This window comes from Neoarius graeffei, chromosome 15, assembly GCF_027579695.1.
Source record: "Neoarius graeffei isolate fNeoGra1 chromosome 15, fNeoGra1.pri, whole genome shotgun sequence".
Taxonomy (NCBI): Eukaryota; Metazoa; Chordata; class Actinopteri; order Siluriformes; family Ariidae; genus Neoarius; species Neoarius graeffei.
Genome location: NC_083583.1, coordinates 34,650,383 through 34,677,890, shown reverse-complemented (window position 1 = coordinate 34,677,890; position 27,508 = coordinate 34,650,383). Strand labels below are relative to the sequence as shown.

Here is a 27,508-nt window from a genome sequence, read left to right as displayed (position 1 = left end):
GCGGGCAGCGGAGCGAGGCTTGGCCGGGAGAAGAGCACCGGAGAGCGGCTACAGCTCACAGGATTCCCCGCGGTCCCGGTGCAGGATGTTGAACCGAGTAGGAGCTTCTGTGCTGACGGTAAAATATGCTAATTATACATGTATATGCTAAATTCACAAACCGCATAGGCTACTACACTTCTCAATATACAGATAGCTTAATTTACTGATGTGCGGGTTTAATACAGGCTTCATGTCAGAGCTGCTTTCATTCTGTTTAGTTTGGAAAGTTGCTGATGTTTGCTACAACATTTCCTCTGTCTTATAGTCCATTACTACATGTGTGACATTCATACTGTGGACATAATTCTCATTATCTCTAGCCTATAATAATAAATATCCTATGGCTCTAATAGGCTAATAATAATAATTATATATATATATATATATGTGTGTGTGTGTGTGTGTGTGTGTGTGTGTGTGTGTGTGTGTGAGAAATAGTCAGTTTTATTTAAAAAAAAATAAATACAAATAGCAATAAGTTCATAGATAAAGATACAATAAATAAATGTGAAGCCTAATTAAACTGCACAGTCTCTCTCTCTCTCTCTCTCTCTCTCTCTCTCTATATATATATATATATATATATATATATATATATATATATATATATACTTTTTTCTAAGTCCCTGTTTTACAGGTAAAAGAAAGTTGAAAAGTTTGAAGTTCTACCTCAAGTTTTAATTGGCGCTTAAGGTGTCAGGAGGCGGGGCTTCATTTAATTGATTTACATACGTCGAACTTCCTGTTTTCAATTAAATCCTGGGTGCGCTGTAATACACTAACAGAACTCAGTGTCTGTAGGATCAAAGCTTTTGTCACAAAAATAAGACTTTAAATTTTTTAAACATATTCAGTACATTAGCTAACAGTACAGCTAAGAGCAGATCAAATACAGTCTCACTCAGGGGCATGTCGTATTTGGAGGTGTTTTGTCATTACTGTATCATTGCTTTTCATCGTTGTGATCCAGCCGCATTGTTCAGATAGCATTATTTCTTTTTTTTTCTGCTCTTGAGTAGATGGATATTAACTGTGTTCGCTTCAGTTCATATGAACAGAATTAGAGAACTAACAACATTTCTTCTCTATCTAAAAATGGTAAATGATCATTAAAAATGCGTCCATAATCATTACTCGTTAAACCACATAAATGTGATAGATAATCCTTTATAATTTATTTGATGTTGCTTTCACTATTCCATTTAACATTTATTATATTTGTATAAATATATATTTTTATATCTTATGTTTATAATCACAGAAGGTTGCTTTGTATTTTTGTCTTGTTTAAATCCAGTTTATGGAAATATATTTACTGCTGAGGTTCATCTGCAGTTAGCGCGACCCCTAGTGGACAATTCAATATCTCGAAATACACACACACACACACACACACACACACTATTTTAACGTGTTAAAATATTTTTCATTAGTTTCGATTAAAATAGTTAAAATGCTTTACATGTTAGATAGATAGATAGATAGATAGATAGATAGATAGATAGATAGATAGATAGATAGATAGATAGATGTAATTTTGACTTGTTTCTGACCTTTGTGCTGCAACACAATTCTGATTTTTTTAAATTCATTTTTAATTGCTTTTCTTATTCAATCTGTTAAGTAATATTGATAATGTATAAACTCTTCAAGGTGAGTCAACAAGGGTGTGTGTGTGTGTGTGTCTGTGTGTGTGTGTGTGTGTGTGTGTGTGTGTGTGTGTGTGTGTGTGTGTGTGTGTGTGTGTGTGAATTAGTAAAACTCCAGCTAACAAGGGCACACACTGTAAAAGTGATGCAGTTTCCCTGCTGGGCATCAAATTTCCATAAGCAGATTAGGAAAAATGTCGGGGGGTGGGGGTGGGGTGTGAGGGGATTTAGACATGCATCATATACATTTAAATCATAATGGCTTTGTGCATTGCTGTAGTCTAGAGACTCTCTCTCTCTCTCTCTCTCTCTCTCTCTCTCTCTCTCTGTATGTATGTATGTTATACTGCATTATAAGAGTGAGAGAGAGAGAGAGAGCATAACCAATCAAACATGCCATCACACACACACACACACACACACACACACACACACACACACACACACAGAGTATATGTGGCAACAATACAGGATTTAATAATCATATATATATATATATATATATATATATATATATATATATATATATATATATATATATATATATATATATATGTGTGTGTGTGTGTGTGTGTGTGTGTGATGGCATGTTTGATTGGTTATGCTCTGTCTCCCTCTTATAATGCAGTATAACACACACACACACACACACACACACACACACACACACACACACACACACACACACACACAGTATATGTGGCAACAATACAGGATTTAATAATCATATATATATATATATATATATATATATATATATATATATATATATATATATATGTGTGTATGTGTGTGTGTGTATTACTTGTGTGTGTAAGTCTAAGGCATGTGTAAAAATACTTTTAAAGGAAAGATGCCTTCAAATTATTGAAATAAAACATTTTCTACATTAACAATCTTTTATAAAGAGCAGTGAAAGGTAATAAACTAAACAAAGTCAAACTCATTTGTCTTTAAAAATGCATCAGTAGTCCCAGGTTCACTTTGTGTAGTTTTATAAGGAAACTGGCTCATATGTTTGTATAAGAATCTTGGAGAATCTGCCACAGATCTTCTAGAGGCTTGGATTGTCACGCTGAACTGTGGTGTATTACATAATATGCTATCATCTTTACTGACAGATAACCTTTTTTCTGTCACAAAATAAACATGAGGCAAACTTAGTAAACATCAGGGCACCTAAGACTATTGTACAGTACTGTACATACCTATTTTTTAAATCTACTTGAGAAATGTTATACTGCATTATAAGAGGTTTTTTTTCCTCTTTGCCTTAGACTCATGTTTTTTTCCTCTTTACTGCTGAAAAAAAAATCCTTAACTTGCTATACTAGGCAATAGTATTAGAATTGAATAGTTTATCATCAGTCAAGTACAATAAAAATGTATTTGCAACTTCCAGTAGGGTAAAAAAAGTAATAATAATAATAATACACAAACTGAGGTTTTTTTTAAAATAAATAAAAATTTGTTTCCAGAGACAGTGGTACAGCAGCTTCTGAGAGGCTTTCATGGACAGTTGAAAGTGCAATATTGTAGTCCATAATTAAATATAAACATTAAATAATCATTTTATTCTAAACAGCACTCACACATCTTTAGTCATGTGACTCAGACTCACACATCACTTTCAGTCCTGCTTCTTCACTCTTTTAGTAACTATATCACACACTTTATCATCTGGATGAGTAGTTGTGTGTTAATAAAATAAGTACAAATGTGTTTGATCAGGAAAACATTACCATGACCAATGCAGAATTAGTCAGTACTCAGAAAAAAAAAACACTTGAACGGAAGCATGTGCAGATTATTTGGATTTATGTGTGAACCCACAGCAGAGGGCGCTGTTGAAGCGTTTTGCCAATTAAAAGTTCCTTCCACATGCGTCTCTTAACAGTAAGTCTGTTTTGCAAGTTGAAATATTTCCCCTTAGATTTACTGAGATTTTCCTCTTATGATTTTAGGTTTGACTATTTATCAAGCAGTGCCTGTATACACACAGGCAACAACATAATGCTATCTGATAGGCCTAGGTTGACGTTAGATTAATCCCTGTAGCTACAATTAGTGTCTGAAATAGCGAGTAGTGCCCAAAAGTAAGTGCACCTGGTGTGTAACATCCTGTCCTTCACTTAGACTATTTAGTTTAGCATCTTGAAGTTTTGGGGTTTGAAAAAGCATGAACTATTTTCTCTGTCTTTCTTTAATTAATTTACTTTAATGTTTCTACTTTGTTTATGGATAAATCAGATAAAACACACAGACACACACACAGATCCTTCTAGACTGCATGCAAGTCATTAGTCAGTACTCTTCTTCTTCTTCTTCTTCCTTTTTGTCCTGCCTGATGTAGTGACACCATCCAAAACAGCAAAAAAAAAAAAAAGTTTGTGATGATTGATATCAGAGTCGATTCAAGTGCATTCAGGCGCACAAAATAAGAAAATCAGTGCAAATACAAAACTGAGATAACAGTCCATATATATATATATATATATATATATATATATATATATATATATATATATATATATATATATATACTGTATGCATGCCCATGCAATGCAGGGATCTCCCTTAGCGATTATGTTAGGCTGTAGGTGATGAAGATTAGCTTGAAGATTGCTTCTTAGCGTCTTCTTTGAAAAACTTTGTATTTTAGTAGCAGCGTCATAAGTAAGCACTTTACTTACAACTTTGATACACGTAGAATAAAACGTCTAAAAGTCTCTTTTGTGAAAACAACTAGGGAAAAAAATAGTTGTACTAGACTAAAACAGATCCCTAAAATGTCAAACCTGATAATATACACAATTTCCTGATATAAAACCAGATTAATGTCGTCGCAATTCCAAGTTTTCAGCAGATTTTCACTAAAATGTTTTGATTCAACTCTTTGGCGAGTTCGTGCTGTGTCTGCCTCACTGCCGAGTAGCAGAGTAGCCCCGCCCCTTTATGCTAATCAAACCCACCCAGGCGCGCTGTGATTGGCCAGGTGGAAACCCATTTATATTCGCTGTGACAGTCGCTCCATGAATGGTTGTCTATTAACTTGTTCAAAAAGTATCAGGAGTTGTCAAGGCTTGTGGTGTCGGAAGAGGGGAAAACGGAGGAGTTTTGATTTCTTTAAGACTCAGAAAGAAGTTTTGTGAGCGCGCGAGGACTTTTTTTTAAACTGGGAGCAAAAGAGAAGAGAGTGATTTTTTTTTTTTTTACCCCGAAAGAGGTTGGAACTTTGTGTTTTTGTTTGTTTGTTTGTTTGTTTGCTTGCTTGTTTTGTTTTATTTTTACTTTCGTTTGGTCGGTCGAGGAAGAGTTTCCCCTCAAACCGGCGTTTTAAATGTACAACATGATGGAGACCGAGTTGAAACCCAATCCCGGGGGTAATAACACCGGCACCGGGAACACCGGAGGCGGCACACCGGGACAGAAGAACAGTCCAGAGCGCGTAAAGAGGCCCATGAACGCGTTCATGGTGTGGTCCCGCGGTCAGCGGCGGAAAATGGCGCAAGAGAACCCGAAGATGCACAACTCAGAGATCAGTAAGAGGCTGGGCGCTGAGTGGAAGCTGCTGTCCGAGTCTGAGAAGCGGCCGTTCATTGACGAGGCCAAGCGGCTGCGCGCTCTGCACATGAAGGAGCACCCGGACTACAAGTACCGACCGCGGCGGAAGACCAAGACACTCATGAAGAAGGACAAGTACGCGTTGCCCGGCGGACTCCTGGCACCGGGCGGCGGCGGCGGCGGAAACCTGGGCGGTAACAGCATGGGCGCTGGCGTGGGCTCGGGCCTCGGCGGCCTCGGCGTCAACCTCGGGGTCAATCAGAGGATGGACGCGTACGCGCATATGAACGGCTGCTGGAGCAACGGAGGCTACGGCATGATGCAGGAGCAGTTGGGCTACGCGGCGGCGGCGAGTCCCATGCAGCAGCAGCAACAGCAGCACCACGTTCACCGCTACGACATGAGCGCGCTGCAGCCGTACGGCTCCATGACGAGCGCGCAGACCTACATGAACGGCTCGCCCACGTACAGCATGTCGTCTTACCCTCAGCTCAGCTCCATGGGCTCAGCTGTGAAATCCGAGTCCAGCTCGAGTCCACCCGCTGTAACGTCCGCGTCGCACGTCAGAGCCGCCGCAGCGCCCGCACCTGCACACGCACCGCCGCCGCCCTCGTGCCAAACCGGGGACCTGCGGGACATGATCAGCATGTATCTGCCCGGGGCGGAAGTGGCTGAGCAGACGGGTCAGAGCAGACTGCACCTGTCGCAGCACTACCAGAGCGCACCTGTACACGCCACCACGATTAACGGCACCATCCCGTTATCGCACATGTAAATGAACTACTTTTTTGTTTTTCTTTTTTTTTCTATCAAACTGGACTCCTCTAGACTGGACTATATTAATTTTATTTTATTATTATTATTTTTTGTACAGAATTTTTTTTTCTTGGTGAGGGAAACTTGTAAAGGACTCAAGGAAAAAAGAACACAAGCCTTTCTTTCTTTCTTTCTTTCTTTCTTTCTTTCTTTCTTTCTTTCTTTCTTTTTAAAGAAGAAACGGTAGGAACACCAAGGAAGTTTTTTTTTTAATTAAAATCTATGAGTTTTTTTATGGAAATGGAAAATGGGCAGTGTGTGAGTGGGCTCGGGGGAAAGGGATAATAATCAATCAAATGTTTTATTATTGCAATCAACTTTTGTACAGTATTTATCAAAGAAACATAACAATCAGTTGTAATGTTTGTATAAACTACAGTAAAGAAGTTTTTTATTAAGGAAGATAATGACAGAATTGACACTTATCATGCTCCAAACTGTGCAAAAAAAAAAAAAACAGGAAAAAGTGGAAGAGCAGGTCAAAATGTTTCACCTTGAGGGTTAAATATTACTAAACCATTTTAATTTAGTTTCAGATGATAAACACGTTAATTTATATCTTTTTGTTTAATCTCCAACCCTCCATCTGTTAGAGCTCTAAAGTTTGTGTTCTTTATTTTCTCATGGTTTTGTAAATTTTCTGTATATTTTACTGTGAGTTTTTATTTTTAAAAAAAAAAAATTCCGTAGTTGTATTTTAAAGAATTGTGGCCTGTAGGCAGAAGCCAAACACGCGACATGTACATATCTGAACTAATAGCGACATAACAGTTACAATTTCAGCTGAGTTTTTTCAATATGCAGTTTGAAATGAATAAATTTTTGAAATTTGGATATTTGAAATTGTTTCGGGTTTTGATTTGATTTCTCTTTTTAAGTTGTCATGTTTGATTTTCTCATCTACTGTCCATTATATACTTAAACCTACTATTACTTAAACCTGACAGTCATTTAAAAAAAAAAAAGCTTTAACACTAAACTTCACAAGAAAGGGAAAAACGAATCAGATATTTACTGTGTTTATTTATTAACATCGATTTGTTTTATTGTCTAATGAGCAAGTTTTGTGCAAACTCTTGACTGCAGCACACTGACAGTAAGTATTTATTTCACCAAATCCCTCTTTCAGCTCGTGTGTTGGTGCGCGCGCGTTTGTGAACTGACTGCTTGTGCTCAAGCTCAGATGGAAACGTAACTTTTTCTCTTACACTATTTTTGTTTTTATCTTGTTTAAGGACTGTGAGAGTCAGTGCAACGCTTAAAAGTTTTTTCGAAGAATAGAAAATATTGAAGAGGCGCGAGACCAGGTAGAAGCTCATTTTCTGTTAATTGAACATTTCTATAACCACTTTCTGATTTAAAACTTGACAATATATGCACTGGAAATGTTGTTGCTTTGATTTGCTTTGATTAAAACAAATTCCCGATCATTATTATTAATCAGATTCTTTTTGCACCTGCAGAAAGTCAACCAAATTAATAATGATAATATTAATAATCATAATTTTATAGAATTCTGAGTGGGTTGATTTTGTAAGCCATCTTTAAAATAGACATGTTTCCTCTAATTGAAATTAATAATAATAATAATAATAATAATAATAATAATAATAATAATTTGTGTTATTTTTAATGACATAAACTTGAACTCAGGTTAAACATTCTGTGCCATATACAGTTTTGTAACCTCTATAATAATGATGTTTTGGCAGTAGTTATAAAATTAATATAGATATTGATAATAATGTGTGTAAAAATGTTTGCGTGTTTATTGGCTAATTTAATGGTTTATTTTTTAAAGTGTGTGCTGCGATGTCAGAACATCAAAAGAGTAAAAATGCCGAAGTGTAAAACTGATATTCATTAATAATGTACAATTTGTGAAAAATGTTCAGAATGTGAGTGTAGACAATTTAATTTCAGTGTTCTTCAAATTTTCTCTTCAAGAGACTGAAACTTGAAATCTCAGAGTGCACTGTTTAAAATATGGGGGGAAAACCCTATTATATGAATATTATAGTTTTCCAAAATAGGACCACTTACAAAAATACATAGATTTAATTTTGAATCATAACATTTTGCTTCTCCTTTCTGAAGTGAACTTCAGTAATATTGATGATGATAATAATAATAATAATAATCCCAAGATTTTAAATTATTTAAAAAAGCACATATGTAAAAACTCAACAACAACAACAACAATAATAATAATAATAATAATAATAATAATTATTATTATTATTATTATTATGAACGGTGTGTCACTGGTGTTTTCTCAGTGGATTTTATTTCGCACTGTCAGAGGAGGTGAAGCTCTCTCTCTCTCTCTCTCTCTCCCTCACACACACACACACACACACACACACACACACACACACACACACACACACACACACACACACACACACACACACACAGCGCTAAATGAATATTTGACGAGGCTTCTTTCTTCATGCGCGATGTTAAAGCCGACAATTCATTATTTATCCAAACACCACAAATCCACCAGAAATTAAAGGATATTGAGGATTTGATGTTAAAAGCGTGCCTTAGATTATAATTTGGTATTTATTTAAGATGTTGATATTGACATAATATGTACAAAATCCAGCAATATCTATAATACGCTTCTGTGAACCTGCTGAATCTTTGCACATGTTGCACTGTTTTGTCTTTTCCCCCTTTGTGGTCAGAGAAGTATAATATGACTAACTAAAAAAATAAAACCGTCTTGATATTTAAGCAAATGCAAGCTCTAGCCGTACAATATATTTAAAATAGATCATCATAAATCGAGTCCTAAATTTTTATCATATATATATATATATATATATATATATATATATATATATATATATATATATATATATATATATATATATATATATATTGACCTGAACGCATTTTCAAAACACTCTTGTCGACAAGTGTATAGATTACATTGTAATATTGTGCGTGTGTGTGTGTTTGTTCTGCAGGTCACGCTAGAGTCTCGAAAAGCCCCGGATGCAGAAACGGCACTGCAGCTGATTTACCTGCAACAGGTGGTGAGCGCGCGCCTTTTACTGAAATACCTCATCATGGCTTTTTCTCAGTGGCATGTGATACTGTTTAAAAAAAAAAGTAAAACAGAAGAGGCCTGTTTTTGTGGTGTGTGGTGAGATTTTAGAGGCATTGTGATCATGGTTGAAAAGTTGCGCAAAAATGTTTAGTGCCATGGTTGAAAAGTTGCGCAGGATGCTATTGGGGGCGGGGCTTAGCGTCGTAGCATTTTAATACGATTTAATTCCGCCCTTTTTTCTAGGTCCTTTTCAAATGTTGAGATGTAAACACATCTGCTTTTGTCCACGTTTATCGAAGAAAGTAAACTGATTTAGTTTATTTAGCATGCAAGAAATATTCTATTGAATTTTTCAAAAAATTTCACTGAATTTAGATGAAATATAAGTCTTTAAAAATCATTAAATCACATGTTTATTATTTATTTCATTTAAAAAGAACAATAAGGACATAGTTTGTTACCTTTATTTTCTCACTGAACTCTGCTCTGCAGTAAACTCGGTTAAAATAAGACATTATTATTATTATTATTATTATTATTATTATTATTATTATTATTATTATTATTATTATTATTGCAGTAGCTCTGTTTCTTGCCTTTGTTTTGCTCCCTTAAAACAATTGAGGAAATTGTTTCATATTTTGCTTTTGTTGTTTTGTAATATTGTTGTTTACTGTTTCTGACAGTCTGGGGTGTGTGTGTGTGTGTGTGTGTGTGTGTGTGTGTGTGTGTGTGTGTGTGTGTGTGTGTGTGTGTGTGCACGCGCATAATGTGTGTATAAGAAAAAGGAGGGAAGCAACTTGAGAAACTAGGCTAATGATTTTCCCTCCTCCTTCTACCTGCCCCTCTGGGGCGAGGGGCAGTTGATGTGGTGGGAGGGGCAGCTAGCGGGGTTAAGGTTAGTGATGATTGCGGGTTGACCGGGTTGCTAGTGATGAGAATCGGTGTGGGTTGAAGGTGGTTAGTGGGGTGAAGGGCAGAAAGTGGGGGTGAGGGGGTAGCTAGTTGGGTGGAGAGGGTGGATAGATTTGGGAGCTTATTCTGGTTAGTGAGGGTAATTAGTGTGTGTGTGTGGGGGGGGGGTATGGATATTATTCAGTGAGCTTGAATGGATAGATTTTGGGATCTCCAAAATGCACTGTGTGTGTGTGTGTGTGTGTGTGTGTGTGTGTGTGTGTGTGTGTGTGTGTGTGTGTGTGTGTGTGTGTGTGTGTGTGTTAATCATGACAGCTACTGAATTGATGATCTTAATCGTAGATTAAGATAAGATTTCTCATATTTTCCCAAATGAAAAATATTGATACAATGATTAAATGGAGACAGTGTAAAAACGTGAAATGTACTGATTAAAAAACCCCTAACATTTTTAAAATTAAATATTACATCGAGACCTTCCAGAGATGAGTGTAAAATGTTAGTTAGTTAATTAGTTAGTTAGTTAGTTAGTTAGTTAGTTAGTTAGTTAGTTAGTTAGTTTACTCTTCAATCTTACTCTTGATGCAAGTTTCTGTTTGTGATTCAATTTTTGATGTAAATTTGGGTATCTCTTTTTTTTTGCTAATTACTGTCTTTAATTTCTTTATTTGTCCCTCCCCCATTATTTATTTATCTATCGGTTCACCTTTGTTCTAATTTCTTCAACCCATGTCATCATCACAACATATTAAAGCACACAAATCCTTTATGTGTTTTGTTTTCTCATTCATGTGATAGAAAGGGCATCATGGCAATCCAGTGTATATCACACACACACACACACACACACACACACACACACACACACACACACACACACACACACACACACACACCTCCTCTACCTCTCCACTTTAATTCCCTTCATCACAGTGGAAATCTGCATCTCTTTATTATTTAATCAGGTCAAAACGCTTTCCTTTCTGTTCACACACACAACAATACAGATCAGATTACTTCCAGATTTCAGGAGTTTTTCAGTGAAAGTGAGCAGCAAAACAACTTTATTTACTTTTTCCAGCATCAGTTTTTTTGTTATTATCAAAATCTGTGTCACCATTTACTTCCTGTAAATCAGACAGAACATACTGTTGTTTTATTTTCATATATTCAAAGAAGTTGAGGTCTGATTATAAAATAATGTGATTTTTTCAATAAAAAGTAAAATATTGAGCTCGTTAAAGCTCAAATTATAATTTAACACACTAATCCCTTGTTATTTAACCAAGAATTAAAATAAGTTAATATAATAACATAAAATAAGTTGTATAGGAATAAATAAACTGTTGTAATTCTGTGATTATAGTTTAATAGTCATGTTGTCAGAAACGTTTATTTTTCGACTGAATCCATTTTTTGGTGAGTCTGAACAACACTGAGTTTTGCTGACTTACATAAACTTTAGTGCATGTTTCTCAGAGTCTCTTTGTGTGTGTGTGTGTGTGTGTGTGTGTGTGTGTGTGTGTGTGTGTGTGTGTGTGTGTGTGTGAGAGAGAGAGAGAGAGAGAGAGAGAGAAGTTTTGTTCTCTCATATGCGAGATTTTCCGTCTAAAATGATTCATGCTCACTATCATAGGAGGAACAAGTGTTTTCCTGCATTTCCACACACACACACACACACACACACACACACACACACACACACACACACACACACACACACACACACACACACACACACTGCTGTGGGAACAATAACGCGCTTTGATGCAGCAGTTCAGTCAGTGAGGGGTGTTTCACACAGAGATGCACATCGAGCTTTTAATGGAGCTGAGGGGGGAGATAAACTGAGCTGTGTGTGTGCGTGCGTGCGTGCGTGTGTGTGTATGTGTGTGTGTGTGTGTGTGTGTGTGTTAGGGGGTTGGGGTAAATGTGACAGAATTGAGCTTCAAGTAAAGTCTTTGTCCCTCCAAAAAAATGTTGCTACTGAAGGTTATGAAGAAATTTTTGTATTATTATTATAATAATAACAACGATCTAAAACATAATAAATGTATATAATATAATGCAGATTGATGTAGTTTTACTGTTTTCAAACTCTAAAGCAATCATTATTATCAATGCAGATCTCAGAATAAATTATGATTATAAGATTTTGAGAACTGAAACTTGAACATTAATGTAATAATACAGAAGAAAGAAATAATTTTCCTCATCACATTTTATTGATTAATGTATTATTGATTAATGAGCAAATGGAACTGAACTTCTTGAACTTAAAATAATCCATTTGTCCTTTTATCGATTTCTGACTTCAGCAAATAACATAATAATGATAAAGTTTTAATAACTGGCAAATGAAAGGAATTGTGGTCAGTGTAAAGTTAATTTATTGATTTAGTATTGCGACTGTAACATAAGTCTTTAATCAGTAAGCACACCATCCTCAACCCTGTCCTGCTTTTCACTGGCTTTGTACCTGGACTTTGCACAATGACAATAACGTTGGCCCTAATCTAATCTAATCTAATCTAATCTAATCTAATCTAATCTAATCTAATCTAATCTAATCTAATCTAATCTAATCTAAGTATTAAGTACCATTTGGAATAAGATTTGCAGCACAAATATATCACTCAGTTCTCAGAGCTTTATATTTAAATGCAATGATGCAGATAAAAGTAATACCAATGCGCGCACACACACACACACACACACACACACACACACACACACACACACACACACACACACACACACACAAATTACAGTCTGTAATTTGAAAGAAAAACATACAAACTATTCCAAACTCAAGTCATTAGTATTATAACTGAGCTTCACAAAAGGACCAAAAATGCCACTGAATTTTCTTGATTATTCTGGATTATTACTAATCACTGCTTTTATTCGGAATAATTCACATATTGTGTATTATTGTGTATTATAGTGTATTGGGGTGGCAAATGAAATAACATTCTATTATAAAAGAAAATAAAATAAAAACGTCATCACTAAATCATGACTTTTTGTCTATGATATCATAATGTAGACTGATATAAAGTCTCACTGCAATGGCACTAAAAAACAAATATTGGAATAGACATTGATGCTGAAGGTTGTACCGGATTTGGGACAAATAACTGACAGAATCTTTGAAACTGTAAATTATAATAAAACGAAATATTAATGGATCATTTTGCAATAATAAAATGAGTGTTTAATGATTAAATCAAGTATTTTATTATTCAAAGATGAATCGACAAAATTGTTTATCACTGAAATAATAATGAAAGGACAAGAAGTTGTCCCCCACAACAAACAAACAAACAAACAAGCAAACAAGCAAACAAACAGACAAATGCTAAAGGTTTTATCAGACACTGCCGAATCCAGACTGAAAGTACATATAATATACAAATAAAATTTATTAATGCAATGCACTGTGCAATGTCACTGTTTATATTAAGTATTATTAATACAAATACTCATAATTATATTATAATAGTATTACTCTACTTTTGATTTTATATATATAAAACTTGTAATATACAATTACAGTAATTATTATAATATTTATAGTTATCAATGCTCTATTTTCATTTATTTGTTTGTTTTGTGTAAAACTCAGCTGTCTACATCTATATGCATTATACTTAGACATTTTGTGTTTTAGGGTGAGAAACTATAATTAAATAAATTAATTCATAATTTATCATTTAATAAAACACTTGTGAGAGTTTAACTCTTCTTTAGCACACAGATGAACTTTAGATATTTTATTTTGTTTAAAATCTCCGTGTCTCTGATTGGATGTTTGTCTTTTATAATAACATTATGTTAAATAAATAAAGAGAGAAATTTTGCAGTCTGGGTCGATCCTCAGCTGGACGTCTATAAACGCTGTAGTCGTTAATTCATCCTCAGGGATTCATCAGTGAATGTTATGAGAAATTTATTGGAAATTTATGAGATATTTATGGTCTCGCTCTCGTTCTCAAATCCATATTGGTTCTCCTCCTGATGTCCGCCACTCCATGCTGATTAATGACTTTAATATGTTAATTAACATGTATGTTGATTAATGGCCTTATAAGCGCCTGGGTTGCGCTACTTTAAATGATAATAGTAATCCACAATTAACACTATTAGCCCATCATTTATTAACTGGAAGCCTGTGGGCTCTTTTCACGGGGTTCAGCTCTGTCAGAGTTGCGTTCAGATTCCTTCAGAGACCGCACATTGTTATGAACAGCTGTTACAGATGAGTTTATATTCATTTGATTTTGTTTTTATATCGATTTAGTTTTTTATCTTGCTGAATTTGTCAGTAAACAGTTCGGGAGAGGAGATCTCATTTCTCATTCCTTTATGCCATAAAGACATTCTTTAAGTGTATATCTCAACACACTAGCGTTTAATTTTCAATTCTGTTTTACATATGCTTCTAAATGAATAAACTCTAGGTTTATAAGGTGGAACAATTGACTCATATTTAACCTTCTGTTTAACTGTGACATGAAAACAAACCAGACTGTCGAGTTTAAAATGTTTAGGTTAAATATGTTAAATATATTCTTTAGCAGTACAGCTTTTAGACATGTTTCTAATTTCATGCATTTATGTATTTCACAATCTGTGATTGATATCCTGTCATTTTTATTGATATATACAGTACCAGTCAAAAGTTTGTACACCCCTACTCATGTATTGGTTTTTCTGTATTTTGACTATTTTCTACAATACTGAAGACATCAAAACTATGAAATAACATCCGGAACATATATGGAATTATGTGGTAAACAAAAAAGTGTTAAAAAGCCCAAATACGTTTGATATTTTAGATTATTCAAAGTAGCCAGCGTTTACCTTGATGATCCTTTACATACTATTGGCATTATCTTAACCAGCTTCATGAGGGAGTCACCTGGAATGCTTTTCAATTAACAGGTGTGTCGTCAAAAGTTAATTACTGCAATTTCTTGCCTTCTTAAAGTTTTTGAGATGAAACAGTAAATAGGAAATAATAAACATACAGTAAATAGCCCTATTCCATCCACAACTGTAGTAATCCATATTATGTCAAGAACCGCTCAACTAAGTAAAGATAAACGACATCCATCATTACTTTAGGACATGAAGTGACTTTTAATTAATAAAAATAAAGAAAAAAAACCATTGAATTAGAAGGTGTGTCCAAACTTTTGACTGGTACTTTATTTTGATCAATATATTAAAAAAGGAGGAAAATCCCTGTTGAACTTCTCAAACCCTTGTAATTAATTTATTCTCTCTTCTATACTCTTTTTTCTGCTTTTAAAAAAATAAACTAGTGACAGTAGACAAACATTAAAGTACCTGCATGTGTGTTCAGTGTTGTTATGGAGAATGTCTGTAGTAATTTCTATTGATTCATATAGGATAAGGGCGTAAATCACAGAGATGGGTGTGTCTTCACAACACACACTTCGTTTAAATACAAATACATTGGTTGGATTGTTTACCTTGTTGTTAGGGATGTGGTTGATTGCTAAGAAACTTAGCAATTTACTTTAAAAAATGTACTTCAAAATAACTTCAGTTATGTTATTATTTTATATTTTAAACTTTCAGTGGTTTTGGTGCAAGATGACAGAAAGAGTGGACATTTCCTGGAGTGTCTTTGTACTGAAAAAAAAGCTCAAAAGCTTTTATCTACAGGATATTCGGCACAGAATCCTTACTGAAACGTCAGTTCAAACAGGATATAGACAGTATTTACCTGGAGTTATTTCTATTAGTCATTTTATAGAAGGTAAAATACAGTGCAATCCTTCTGCTGTATGCATACACACATACAATAAAAATATGCTGGAACAAATTTAGAAAGAAATGAATTCCTAAGATAGGCCAGTAATAAACCCCACCTCCTCATGTAAAACTAATCCCCTCCGAATAGGACTTAAGCAGCATAGAAAGTTCTGGAAAATGGTGCTTGAGAATCTGTACACTGATTTCTCAGCAAGATCTTTCTCGAACATTGGATTGTGTATCATTACCATATAATCATGTATTCCCGTTAAAATTGTAAATCTATGATGTCATCATTGTACTTATAAATAACTTTATACAACCACTTATGAACTGTTTAGCGATTAAGAAGTTCTAAAATGGGTGGAGTATCAACAATGTTTCGTGTTTGACACACAATGAAAAGTGAGTCATTACTCTGAAAGAGAAGCAGGTGAATCAGTAACAAGTGTTTAAAACTGTTCAAAAGCTTCTTCACCTCGTATCTAGAAAAGCCTGTGAGGCTAATCAACGCTCACATGGCAACACACATGCTAAATAGCATGAAATACCACATTAACATGCTTCATGTTGTCACAGAATGTAGTGTCAGGTGTAGACAGAATGATAAAGGTCTCTTTTTTTTAACTGCACACATTAGATTTTTTTTTGCACTTCACTGCAAAAATGACAGCAAGGGAAAATACCTTGAATATTAGCAAATCTATCTAATACCTATCTAATATATTTTTATGAGATTATTGTAAATCAAATATGAGATTATTCAGCGTGTTGACAGAGGCTTTTAATCACTTTAACTTTTCAATAAAAGCTTAAAACAGAATATTTCGAGACTGAAACGAATAAGAAATGTCTAGAAATTGGTTTAATAATCACGTATTTGGTTTCATATAACCAGAAAAAACTCAATATAGGATAGATCTGATCACTGAATCAGGTGCTGGACTGTCACAAAATGTCCTGAACTGTGGACAAACAAATACTATATTTAAGATATTTTCACATATGCCATTTATTGAAGTGCTTTTTCCATTTGAACTTGACTAAAAAAGAACATTTCTGAGGCAACCTCCAGGAAACTGAACTTTCTTTGATCTTTCTTTCTAAGCTGATCATTATTTTTGCTAATTCCGTCATCTAATCGTGTAAAGGAACTGAGTAATAGCCGTGTAAGCCTGAGCCAAGCTTGCTAAAGCATTAGCATACGTAGCAGCCCCGTCGCCTTCTGAGGTCACTGCATTTGATTGTAAATAAGAGTTCACACGCTGATCGAATGACCGAGTGGAAACAAGCAAAGCATTTTAATCAGCTGGCCATCTCCCTATCGCGGAGATCAGAGCTCCGTCATTGTGTCCCCTCAGCCAAAAGGACATCTCCGTCTGACGAAAAGCGAATCCACTCTCAGGATGAGATTTCACTGTCTCACCCATTAGCATCCCTGAGCACAAGGAGCGCCATTAAGGCCAGTTTGTCCGACTGTGTGGAGTCCAGCACGGGTTGCTGATTTTTCCTGCTTGGACACACCTGCTGATCACTGAATCAGGTGTGTTACCGCTGGACTGTCGCATAATGTCCTGAACTGTGGAAAAACAAGAACACGAGGACATGCAAACGCACACAAGCATCTGTGTACACTTGATTTGGAACATTCTGAATGTTGTTTTAGAGTTTTGGTTAAATTTCAGGTTGATTTTATTTCAAATACCCCAAAAGCAGGAAATCTAAGTTGGTTCTTGGTGAATTATAAAATCATGGTGAAACTTTCTACATATCTGTAATGACTTAGGAATGCATTCATATCAGGTTCTAATACATTTATAAAGCATGATACACATCAGTGTAATTAGTTCTGAAAAGCACTGCTTATAAAGCATTTATACATTGATAAAATAGTGCATTATATTTAGCGCTTATTACATATTATATCACTATTATAGCTTCCAATAATGCACAAAGCGAGGCTTGGGTGAATTACTGTTACCACTACAAAGTTGATTATTTATTTCTTTTTGAGGAAAGTCAATGAAACAAGTTACACTCTAAAAAATAAAGGTGCTTCAGTGGTTCTTCAAATCTCTGGATGATTCCACAGAGAGTCAAAACTCTGTGATGAACCATTACATTATGCGAAAGGTTCTTCACATTGGAAATGGTTCTTCAGAGCCTGGCATTCTCTTACCATTTACTGGTCAATGCACATAGGCTATGTTTACACAAATCTGTCTTCACTGCTCAAACAAATGGTTTAAATGGTTCTTTAAAGAACTGTTGCATGAACGGTTCTTTGAAGCCCTGAAAAAAGGTTCTTCTATGGCATTGCCCTGAAGAACCAGTACTGGCCCCATTATTTTTTAGAGTGTAGTTCCTGTTCTCACTTATGTTATTGCAGCTTTAATAGATTAGCAGGCTCTCTTTTTTTTCTTTCTCTTGAAGCATAAAAATGTGCCGTTTTACTTTTGTTACCAAGAAACAACAGAAAGTGTAAACATCTTTGTCCTGAAGATGTCAGAAAACGTAAAGCTACAGCTTTACCTCTGACTGTTACAGAACTCTGACACTAGAGACTCCTTCCATAAATGTTAAACACATTTATTTTTTTCGCGGTCCAGTTTCCATCAAATCCTGCGCTCTGATTGGCTGGTGAGCGGGTCCGTATCCTATGATACGGACCCCAGTTACGGACCCTGGTTATGGACCTCTGGCGACTCGCCCATTCACAACAACAACAAACATAGTAGTATTTTTTGTCAACATTTACCTTTTTTATGAGATTTATTTATAAGATTATCAAAAATCTTATAAATTTTTGCCAGCATTTCTCAGGAGAATAGCATTAATTTTACAGCATGGATAATGATAACGACAGTGTTCACAGCAAAAGTGAGTTTTACTACCCTGAGGAAGAAGAAATAAAATAAAACGTTTCAGGAGAAAGCTAAAAACCTCTAACTGTTGCTAACGCCAAGCAAAAAACATGGCTGAATCCTGAATGACTCAGTTTTGTATAAATAGGGGACTACAGGAGGCAAAATGTAATTTTTTTCCTGCGATGGAAGTGCACTTGTATACTGAGGAGGAAGCAATTTGCATTACAGCCGTGAATGAGGATTCAAAATGGTGCCTCGGCTCGGTTCGGTTTTCCCTTTCGGGCGCTCTCGTTTTCTCTTAGAATTTGGTAAAGAAAAAAATTAATATATTATTTACCAGCTTAAGGTCGGTCCGTATGGTGAAATACCGTGACCTCGGCCTTCAATACTGACCTCGGCCCAGAGGGCCTCGGTCAGTACTTTCAAGACCTCGGTCACAGTATTTCACGATACAAACCTCCTAGCTGGTAAATAACATATATTTCTCCTTCCAGAAAGCTGCACCATATCAACGATTAAAAAAAAAAATGTTTATGCAGAGAGCCTGCTGTACAAGTGCCTGTGAATGAGATGTTAATATAGAAATGATAACATATTAGAACAAGAGTCCATCAGGAGATAACATATCCCCCCGGCCCCCACATGAAACGCCACTCCAAATTTTCCTAAGTTGAATTGGTTGGCATGGAAATACGGAAAAAATAAAGATCACAGAAATCCCAACATGTCAAAAGCTACAACTTTGCTAGTCACTTAACATAAATGTCAGGTTTCGTGAAAAAATTCCTAATAGTTTTTGAGTTATGCTCCAGAAACTAAAATGTTTACATACGGATGGACAGACAGACACAGCGATAGCTATATCCCCCTGTATTATATGCCGAGGGGACAATAAGAGCCTTAATATAAACCTGTGATTTGAAGCTGAACTACTATTGTCAAAGCTGCTGTCGTAGAAAATGGATCAACCCCTTCTGACCAATTAGAATCCAGTAGTAACTGGTCTAAAAGATATATCAAGAAACATACGTCTCAGCTGTACTCATGTCTCTGGAAGATGAAGTGATATGATGTTACAGAGAATGTGTGAGTGAAAAAAGACATGACAGTTAATCAGTGAACACATGCTCTCACTGTTTTCACACGTCAGACCTTTCAAACCTCATATATAATTCACTCTTTCAGGAGTTCCACAGGATCTGGATCAGGTTCATGTCGGAACATGTGGCAGAGACAGAAAACACTGTAGTCAATATTTGTACTTTTTTAAATTTATGTTGTATTGGATGAAGAATCCTGAGAAATATCTGTCAGTTATACAGGGTGTTTAAAAAAATTTGATATCATTTCACAATCTAATAACTTTACCAATTCTCGTTCAATTGACCTCAAATTTTCACAGCATATGTGGAAACAGGTCAAAGTTTTATGTTTAATGTTTTTTGTTTTTATTTTTTTTAGGTATAGAAATGCCATTCACTGGAAAAGAGAAGGCGTTTTATGTGTTAGAGTGCTGTGTCTCAGGCGGCACGTATATTGAACATTTATGAAATCGTTCATGGAATCCACAGACCTTTGAATTTCTCATTTAAATTTTGAGCAATAAATCTTATATTTCTCACTATTAAGCCTGTTCAGTTTCATTTGTCTAGACTATGTAGTTTCTGGGATATTTTTTATTTCAAATAATATAAATTTTTTTAAACACCCTGTATATACTCAATGCAATTCTGAAATAAATATACTGGAGTTGTTTTGTAAAAACAAGAAAGTACAAAAAACTTTCTTAATATGTTGCACTTTACCTAAATTCCTTGTCTATATATCTACCAAATAACCATCTTTGTACTTACTGTCGTTTTGTAATGGATTGAAATGTTTCTTTTATGCTTCTTGATATGCCAAATGTCAAACCTTTTAGACAAGGTTATGTACCTCATGTCATTATTCCTACATTATTCTAATATCGATGAAAGAAGTCTCCAGTGTCAGTGCTTCATTACCATCTGACATAAAGCTGTAACTTTACATTTTATAACACCTTCAGGACAGAAGAGTTTACACTTTTTTGTGGTTTCAAACATGACATGCTGTTTTTTCAAAAAAATTAACTTAAAAATGACTTGAAAATTAAAATAAAAGTATAGGTTTATAGCTGTTATAAGTACGAACTGAGCAATCTTTTTTTTTTCAAGGACATTCCACAGCATGGAATGTAACCCTAAATGGATAAAAAGTATGACATGGCAATCTTTTAATAAATAGAAAATTTGAATAGTTGCCACACTGATGTGGTATAAGAGAAATAAAACATTGACTCTCTCTCTCTCTCTCTCTCTCTCTCTCTCTCTCTCTCTCTCTCTCTAATTATTGAACAAATACATAGTGGCAGTCATTTGCTTGATTATGGTTACAGTGGAAATATATATTAATTTATGTTTATTCTTAATTGATATAACTCAGTATCAGGGTGTCACTGTTATAGTCTAACTCTAATTAAAGGAAGGTGGTATCTTTTTTATAGTAGAAATATTAATTGATGTATTTGTTTACTTTAGTCTTTTGAGTCATGATATTATGAATCAAACAGATTTGCTTGTTCATTAATTTCATTTCATTAAAATAACCATCCAGTAGTATCATATAGTAAGTTAAACAAGATAAAAAAATCGGTTAATTCATTAATATGGTTTTTTAAAAAATCCTCTTTTTTCTTTGTACTTTTTAAAGGTTTTTACAAAAGCACATTTGCATGAATGCAACTAAAAAGCAGATTATACTTATTCTTTTTTAAACTCGTGAGTTAATTCTTTTCCCCCGTTGTTCATTTGTGGTAAAACTGAGTCACCACATTTGCATCACTGCCCGTAGTGAGCTGTCGTATCCTTTTTGAGGGTAAGAAGGATCAGCTCGAAGCACCCCGTCACCCTGGAAACTGCCAGAACAATTCAGTGTAAAGTTTGAAGAGGTCAGCGAGTGCCAGCTTCTGCTCAGCCCGGGATGTTTCAGCATCAGGGGGGTGGGAGCGTGGATTGGGCGGGGGTTCGGGAACGACAGGGGTGGACGTGTCCTGCTCTGAGTGAAATTTTTCAAGTCAGTTTGCAACCCCAGCTCTCCAGGTGGCCTGTGAAATCGATTTTAACCCCGTGACCCTGTCGAGCGAAGCCTGAGCTCACAACCTGAGCGACGGTTTAGCCGGCCATGACAGATTTACAGATTTACAGATTTGCAGGACAGAAAGAGAGAGAGAGAGAGAGAGAGAGAGAGAGGGAGCATGAAAGATAAGTACCCAGGATAGAGCTGAACAGCTCTTCAACTATGGGGTGTGTTCTAGAAGTGGTCATTAAAAGTTTATTAAAGTTTCGAATGGCCAGGAAAAGAAGTGCAGCTGAAGAACTCAGGGGGGATTAAGAAGCTCAAGAGAAGAGAAATGCAGGTTTTAGTGCAAAAAAGGAAGAAAAAAAATTCAAGTGCTCTATGAGGGTTGGGGTTTGATTTTCTGATGTTTGGTTGCAGGATTAGTGTTATAATAAAAAATGTTATTTATTATTGATATGTTTAATATAATCTATTATAGTATACATATAATAGTATAATATATAGAGGATATTACACGGTTGTGCAAAGATATGAAGTTTATCTTTGAGTGGTGAATGGATATATCATGAGTGAGCAAAGCAAACGAGTGATATATTTTTCAACACGAGAAGATAAACTTCACGTCTTCATGCCACTGTGTAATGTTCTTTATATTATATGGACACATCCACAAAAACAAAACAAAACACCCCCCCACCCCACAAATTAATCAAAATAATTTTAATTTTGAACCAGTTTGCCATTTTGACAATACACGTCTAGTCAGCAGGAAAACACATGGAGTGACGTCATCGGAGTGAAATATCAGGAATTATTACACATACAGAACACTTTTCTGATGGAATAAATATATATTATTTACCAGCTGGGAGGTCCGTATCATGAAATACCGTGACCGAGGTCTTGAAAATACTGACCGAGGCCTCTGGACCGAGGTCAGTATTTTCAAGGCCGAAGTCACGGTTATTTCACTATATGGACCGACCTTAACTCTTTATCCCTTAATGACGACATATGATGACCCTGTGTATATCCCTAAATGACGACATATGACAACCCTGTGTATATCCCATAATGACGACATATGATGCCTTGTCTAAAACCTTGTCAAAACCTTGTCTTTAGACTTTTTTTCTTGTAAATATGTTCTCAGGGTGAACAGTATATACATACAGTGGTGCTTAAAAGTTTGTGAACCCTTTAGAATTTTCTATATTTCTGCAAAAATATGGCATAAAACATCCTCAGATTTTCACACAAGTCCTAAAAGTAGATAAAGAGAACCCAGTTAAACAAATGAGACAAAAATATTATACTTGGTCATTTATTTATTGAGGAAAATGATCCAATATTACATATCTGTGAGTGGCAAAAGTATGTGAACCTTTGCTTTCAGTATCTGGTGTGACCCCCTTGTGCAGCAATAACTGCAACTAAATGTTTCCGGTGTCTGTTGATCAGTCCTGCACACTGGCTTGGAGGAATTTTAGCCCGTTCCTCCGTACAGAACAGCTTCAACTCTGGGATGTTGGTGGGTTTCCTCACATGAACTGCTCGCTTCAGGTCCTTCCACAACATTTTGATTGGATTAAGGTCAGGACTTTGACTTGGCCATTCCAAAACATGAACTTTATTCTTCTTTAACCATTCTTTGGTAGAACGACTTGTGTGCTTAGGGTCGTTGTCTTGCTGCATGACCCACCTTCTCTTGAAATTCAGTTCGTGGACAGATGTCCTGACATTTTCCTTTAGAATTCCCTGGTAAAATTCAGAATTCATTGCTCCATCAATGATGGCAAGCCGTCCTGGCCCAGATGCAGCAAAACAGGCCCAAAACACGATACTACCACCACCATGTTTCACAGATGGGATAAGGTTGTTATACTGGAATGCAGTGTTTTCCTTTCTCCAAACTTAACGCTTCTCATTTAAACCAAATTGTTCAATTTTGGGCTCAGCCATCCACAAAACATTTTTCCAATAGCATTCTGGCTTTTCCATGCGATCTTTAGCAAACTGCAGACAAGCAGCAAGTTTTTTTGGAGAGCAGTGGCTTTCTCCTTGCAACCCTTTCATGCACACCATTGTTGTTCAGTGTTCTCCTGATGGTGGACTCATGAACATTAACATTAGCCAATGTGAGAGAGGCCTTCAGTTGCTTAGAAGTTACCCTGGGGTCCTTTGTGACCTCACCAACTATTACACGCCTTGCTCTTGGAGTGATCTTTGTTGGTCAACCACTCCTGGGGAGGGTAACAATGGTCTTGAATTTCCTCCATTTGTACACAATCTGTCTGACTGTGGATTGGTGGAGTCCAAACTTTTTAGAGATGGTTTTGTAACCTTTTCCAGCCTGATGAGCATCAACAACGCTTTTTCTGAGGTCCTCAGAAATCTCCTTTGCTCGTGCCATGATACACTTCCACAAACATGTGTTGTGAAGATCAGACTTTGATAGATCCCTGTTCTTTAAATAAAACAGGGTGCCCACTCACACCTGATTTGTCATCCAATTGATTGAAAACACCGGACTCTAATTTCACCTTCAAATTAACTGCTAATCCTAGAAGTTCACATACTTTTGCCAGTCACAGATATGTAATATTGGATCATTTTCCTCAATCAATAAATGACCAAGTATCATATTTTTGTCTAATTTGTTTAACTGGGTTCTCTTTATCTACTTTTAGGACTTGTGTGAAAATCTGAGGATGTTTTGGGTCATAGTTATGCAGAAATATAGAAAATTCTAAAGGGTTCACAAGGGTGGCTGTAGCAACTGCTTTAAGGGGTAAAGAGTTAAGCTGGTAAATAATATATTTATTTTTTTCTTTACCAAATTCTAACAGAAAATGAGAGTGCGCAAAAGGGAAAACAAAGCCAAGGTGAGTCGGGATTTTGAATCCTCATTCACGGCTGTAATGCAAATTGCTTCCTCCTCGGTATACAAGTGCACTTCCATGGCAGGAAAAAAACTACATTTTGCCACCTATGTAGTCCTCTATTTATACAAAATTGAGTCATTCAGGATTCAGCCATGTTTTTGCTCGGCGTTAGCAACAGTTACAGGTTTTCGGCTTTCTCCTGAAAAGTTTTCTTTTATTTCATCTTCATCAGGGTAGTAAAACTTGCTTTCGCTGTGAACACTGTCATTATCGCTATTCATGCTATAAAATTAATGCTATTATACTGAGAAATGCGAAAATAAATGTTGGCAAAAAATTGCTACCATGTTTGTTGTTGTTGTGAACATAGTAGCGAGTCGCCAAAGATCTGTAACCGGGGTCTGTATTGTAGGATTCCGGACCACTCGCGAGCCAATCAGAGTGCACGATTTGATGGAAACCAGACCGGGAAAAAAATACAAATATTTATTTTATTCCCTTCTAGTGGGTTTCATTCATTTGGTTCGATAGCATGCAGTATTGTTAGCATATCACTTATACTACATGTATTACGTCACTCTACCCAATGGAGAATGAGCGTTGAATATGGTTTATGATATTGCATGATTGTCAAGACAACATGACCACATGTTGGAGACCTAAAACTTCTGCGCTAGCGAGCAACTGTGACAATTAAACATGGCTGCCAAGTTTGCTTTGTTAAATATGGAAGATTTTGAGAGAATTTTGAAAGAGAAAGATGTTTTGAACACTTGAAAGGAATGTGTATGTATAATAATAATAATATTGGCTGGCTTTTTTGGTAGTATATCAGATATATTCCATTCAGCTAGCATGATATTGAACTCATCTTTGACTCATTCAGTATCATGCTAGCTGAGTGGAATATGTCTAATATACCACTCAACACCAGCCAATATTATTTAAATGTCACTCATATCCATAATGTATTTCGTATGAAAAATGCGAGTTTTTCAACCTAAGAAGCTAAACTTAATATCGTCAAGCCAACATGAGATGTTCTTTTTATTATATAGACACATTCACGAACAAAAAGTACCCAGATTTATCAAAACAATTCCTCAATTTCCTCATGAGTCACATATAGAGATTTATGTCACGGTTTTGGTTCTCCATGTCCTGCATGTAGTTCGTATGAAAAATATGAGTGGCGTATTTCCAGTAAAACACTCATGTCTATATAATATAGTATATGATACTATTATATATAAGTTTTCAGCCCTGTGATGACCTGGTGATTTGTCCAAGGTGTACCTCGCCTCTCACCCATAGTCAGCTGGGATAGGCTCCAGCTTGCCTGTGACCCTGTAGGACAGGATAAGCGGCTACAGATAATGGATCGATGGATGGGATACAAGTTTTCTGTAAGGTGAAATGTATTTATTTAACATTTATGGAAGGAGTCTCCAGTATCAGTGCTTTGTAACAGTCAGAGGTAAAACTGTAACATTAAGTTTCCTGACATCTTCTAGAGAGAGGAGTTTATGCTCTTTTTATTTTTCTTTTAATAACAGAGAATCAATCACAGTTACATTCCAGCAAAAAGAAAAAAAAGCACTCAATTTAAAAGGAAACAAATAAAAAAACACAATTTAAAACAAAATTTAAGTTATTAAAATGTAGGTACAGAACACATACACAATCCTTGGCACCATGAAGTATTAGATTTGTTTGTTTTATTTTTCCTGAAGTTGTATTTCAGAAAGTTGTATACAGTAAATTGCCTACGTTCCTTTCTTTTTTCTGACAGGCTTGAAACTCTACAATTTTTAATTTCATGTTGTTATTTTTTTTAATTACATTTACGGGGTTCCTGTGTAATACTGGTGCATTTTGTGTTATTTCTACAATATTGGATTCTTGTTCTGATCAATGTTTTTACTTCACAGGTTCTTCAGATCAAGGGCTCACACTTTGTCCTCAGTTTCCTGCATCCTGTCAAATCACTAAAAAGATGTTGGTAATGTGATCAAATTCGTGATTGGATGATCAAGTGGATCCTGAGTTCCGCACCTTGTTGACACATGGACAGCTGTCAATCAACAAAAATCAGGACGAGCAGTGTGAATGTGTTAGTTACTGCATCTGTGTGCAGCTAATATGTTTCTGTCTGTAAAATTCTGAATGGTTATGGTTATTGAAAGGGACAGGACTATGATAAGGAGCATGGTTAATTAATATGAACTCCATATGAACTCTTTTGCTTGTGTAACCTTTGTTAGCCACGAACATGTTCATACTGCTATTACAGCAGGATATTAGCAGTGTGTGTAGGTGTGTTTACCTGACGCTTAGCTCACATTTTGGCCATTAACACACACCTCATAATCACACCACGCTGACTCCAGGGTGAAGGTGAAAGTGACTGAGCTGCTGAATAAATATGACTTTAAAGCTACATGAGCTCCAGCTACGTCTCAGGTATAATTAGTAGTATTTTTTTAAAAAAAAGCACAGTTTTGATTTAATCCTTTCCACATGGCTGACATTTTCACTATTGTTTAATGTTTCTTTCCAAAAAGTCAAACTTTTTGGCCAAAAAAGTCACCCAGTCAAAAGCTTACTCATGTTAGCTATTTATGGATCTAATGTTAGCTCCTACGGTATAAGTGGAACACACAATGATTGATTTTATTTCACATTAATGAGCTCAAAACATTCTCCATTTATGCAAAAAAAATTGCTGAAGTGTTTTACTCCTCTTATACCACAGCAGTTTGACAACAGTTACATATTTTATTTCTTAAATAATGACATGCCTTACTTTTTATCCATTTACAC

General features: G+C 35.6%; 1 protein-coding gene and 1 long non-coding RNA gene across 3 annotated transcripts; both read left to right on the top strand.

Annotated features, from left to right (window-relative positions):
• On the top strand, positions 1 to 27,412 carry LOC132899365 (uncharacterized). Of its 2 annotated transcripts, none has more exons than XR_009656682.1 (3): positions 1 to 118; positions 9,050 to 9,118; positions 26,617 to 27,412. It is a non-coding gene; the product is annotated as an uncharacterized LOC132899365 (long non-coding RNA). The 2 variants fall into 2 exon arrangements; XR_009656683.1 differs by lacking the exon at positions 1 to 118 and adding an exon at positions 7,134 to 7,378.
• Positions 4,742 to 6,914, top strand: sox2 (SRY-box transcription factor 2). Its single transcript, XM_060941167.1, has one exon. The coding sequence runs from the start codon at positions 5,032 to 5,034 to the stop codon at positions 6,028 to 6,030; it is 999 nt and encodes a 332-aa protein (XP_060797150.1). The 5' UTR covers positions 4,742 to 5,031; the 3' UTR covers positions 6,031 to 6,914.
• Positions 27,413 to 27,508: the final 96 nt, after the last annotated feature.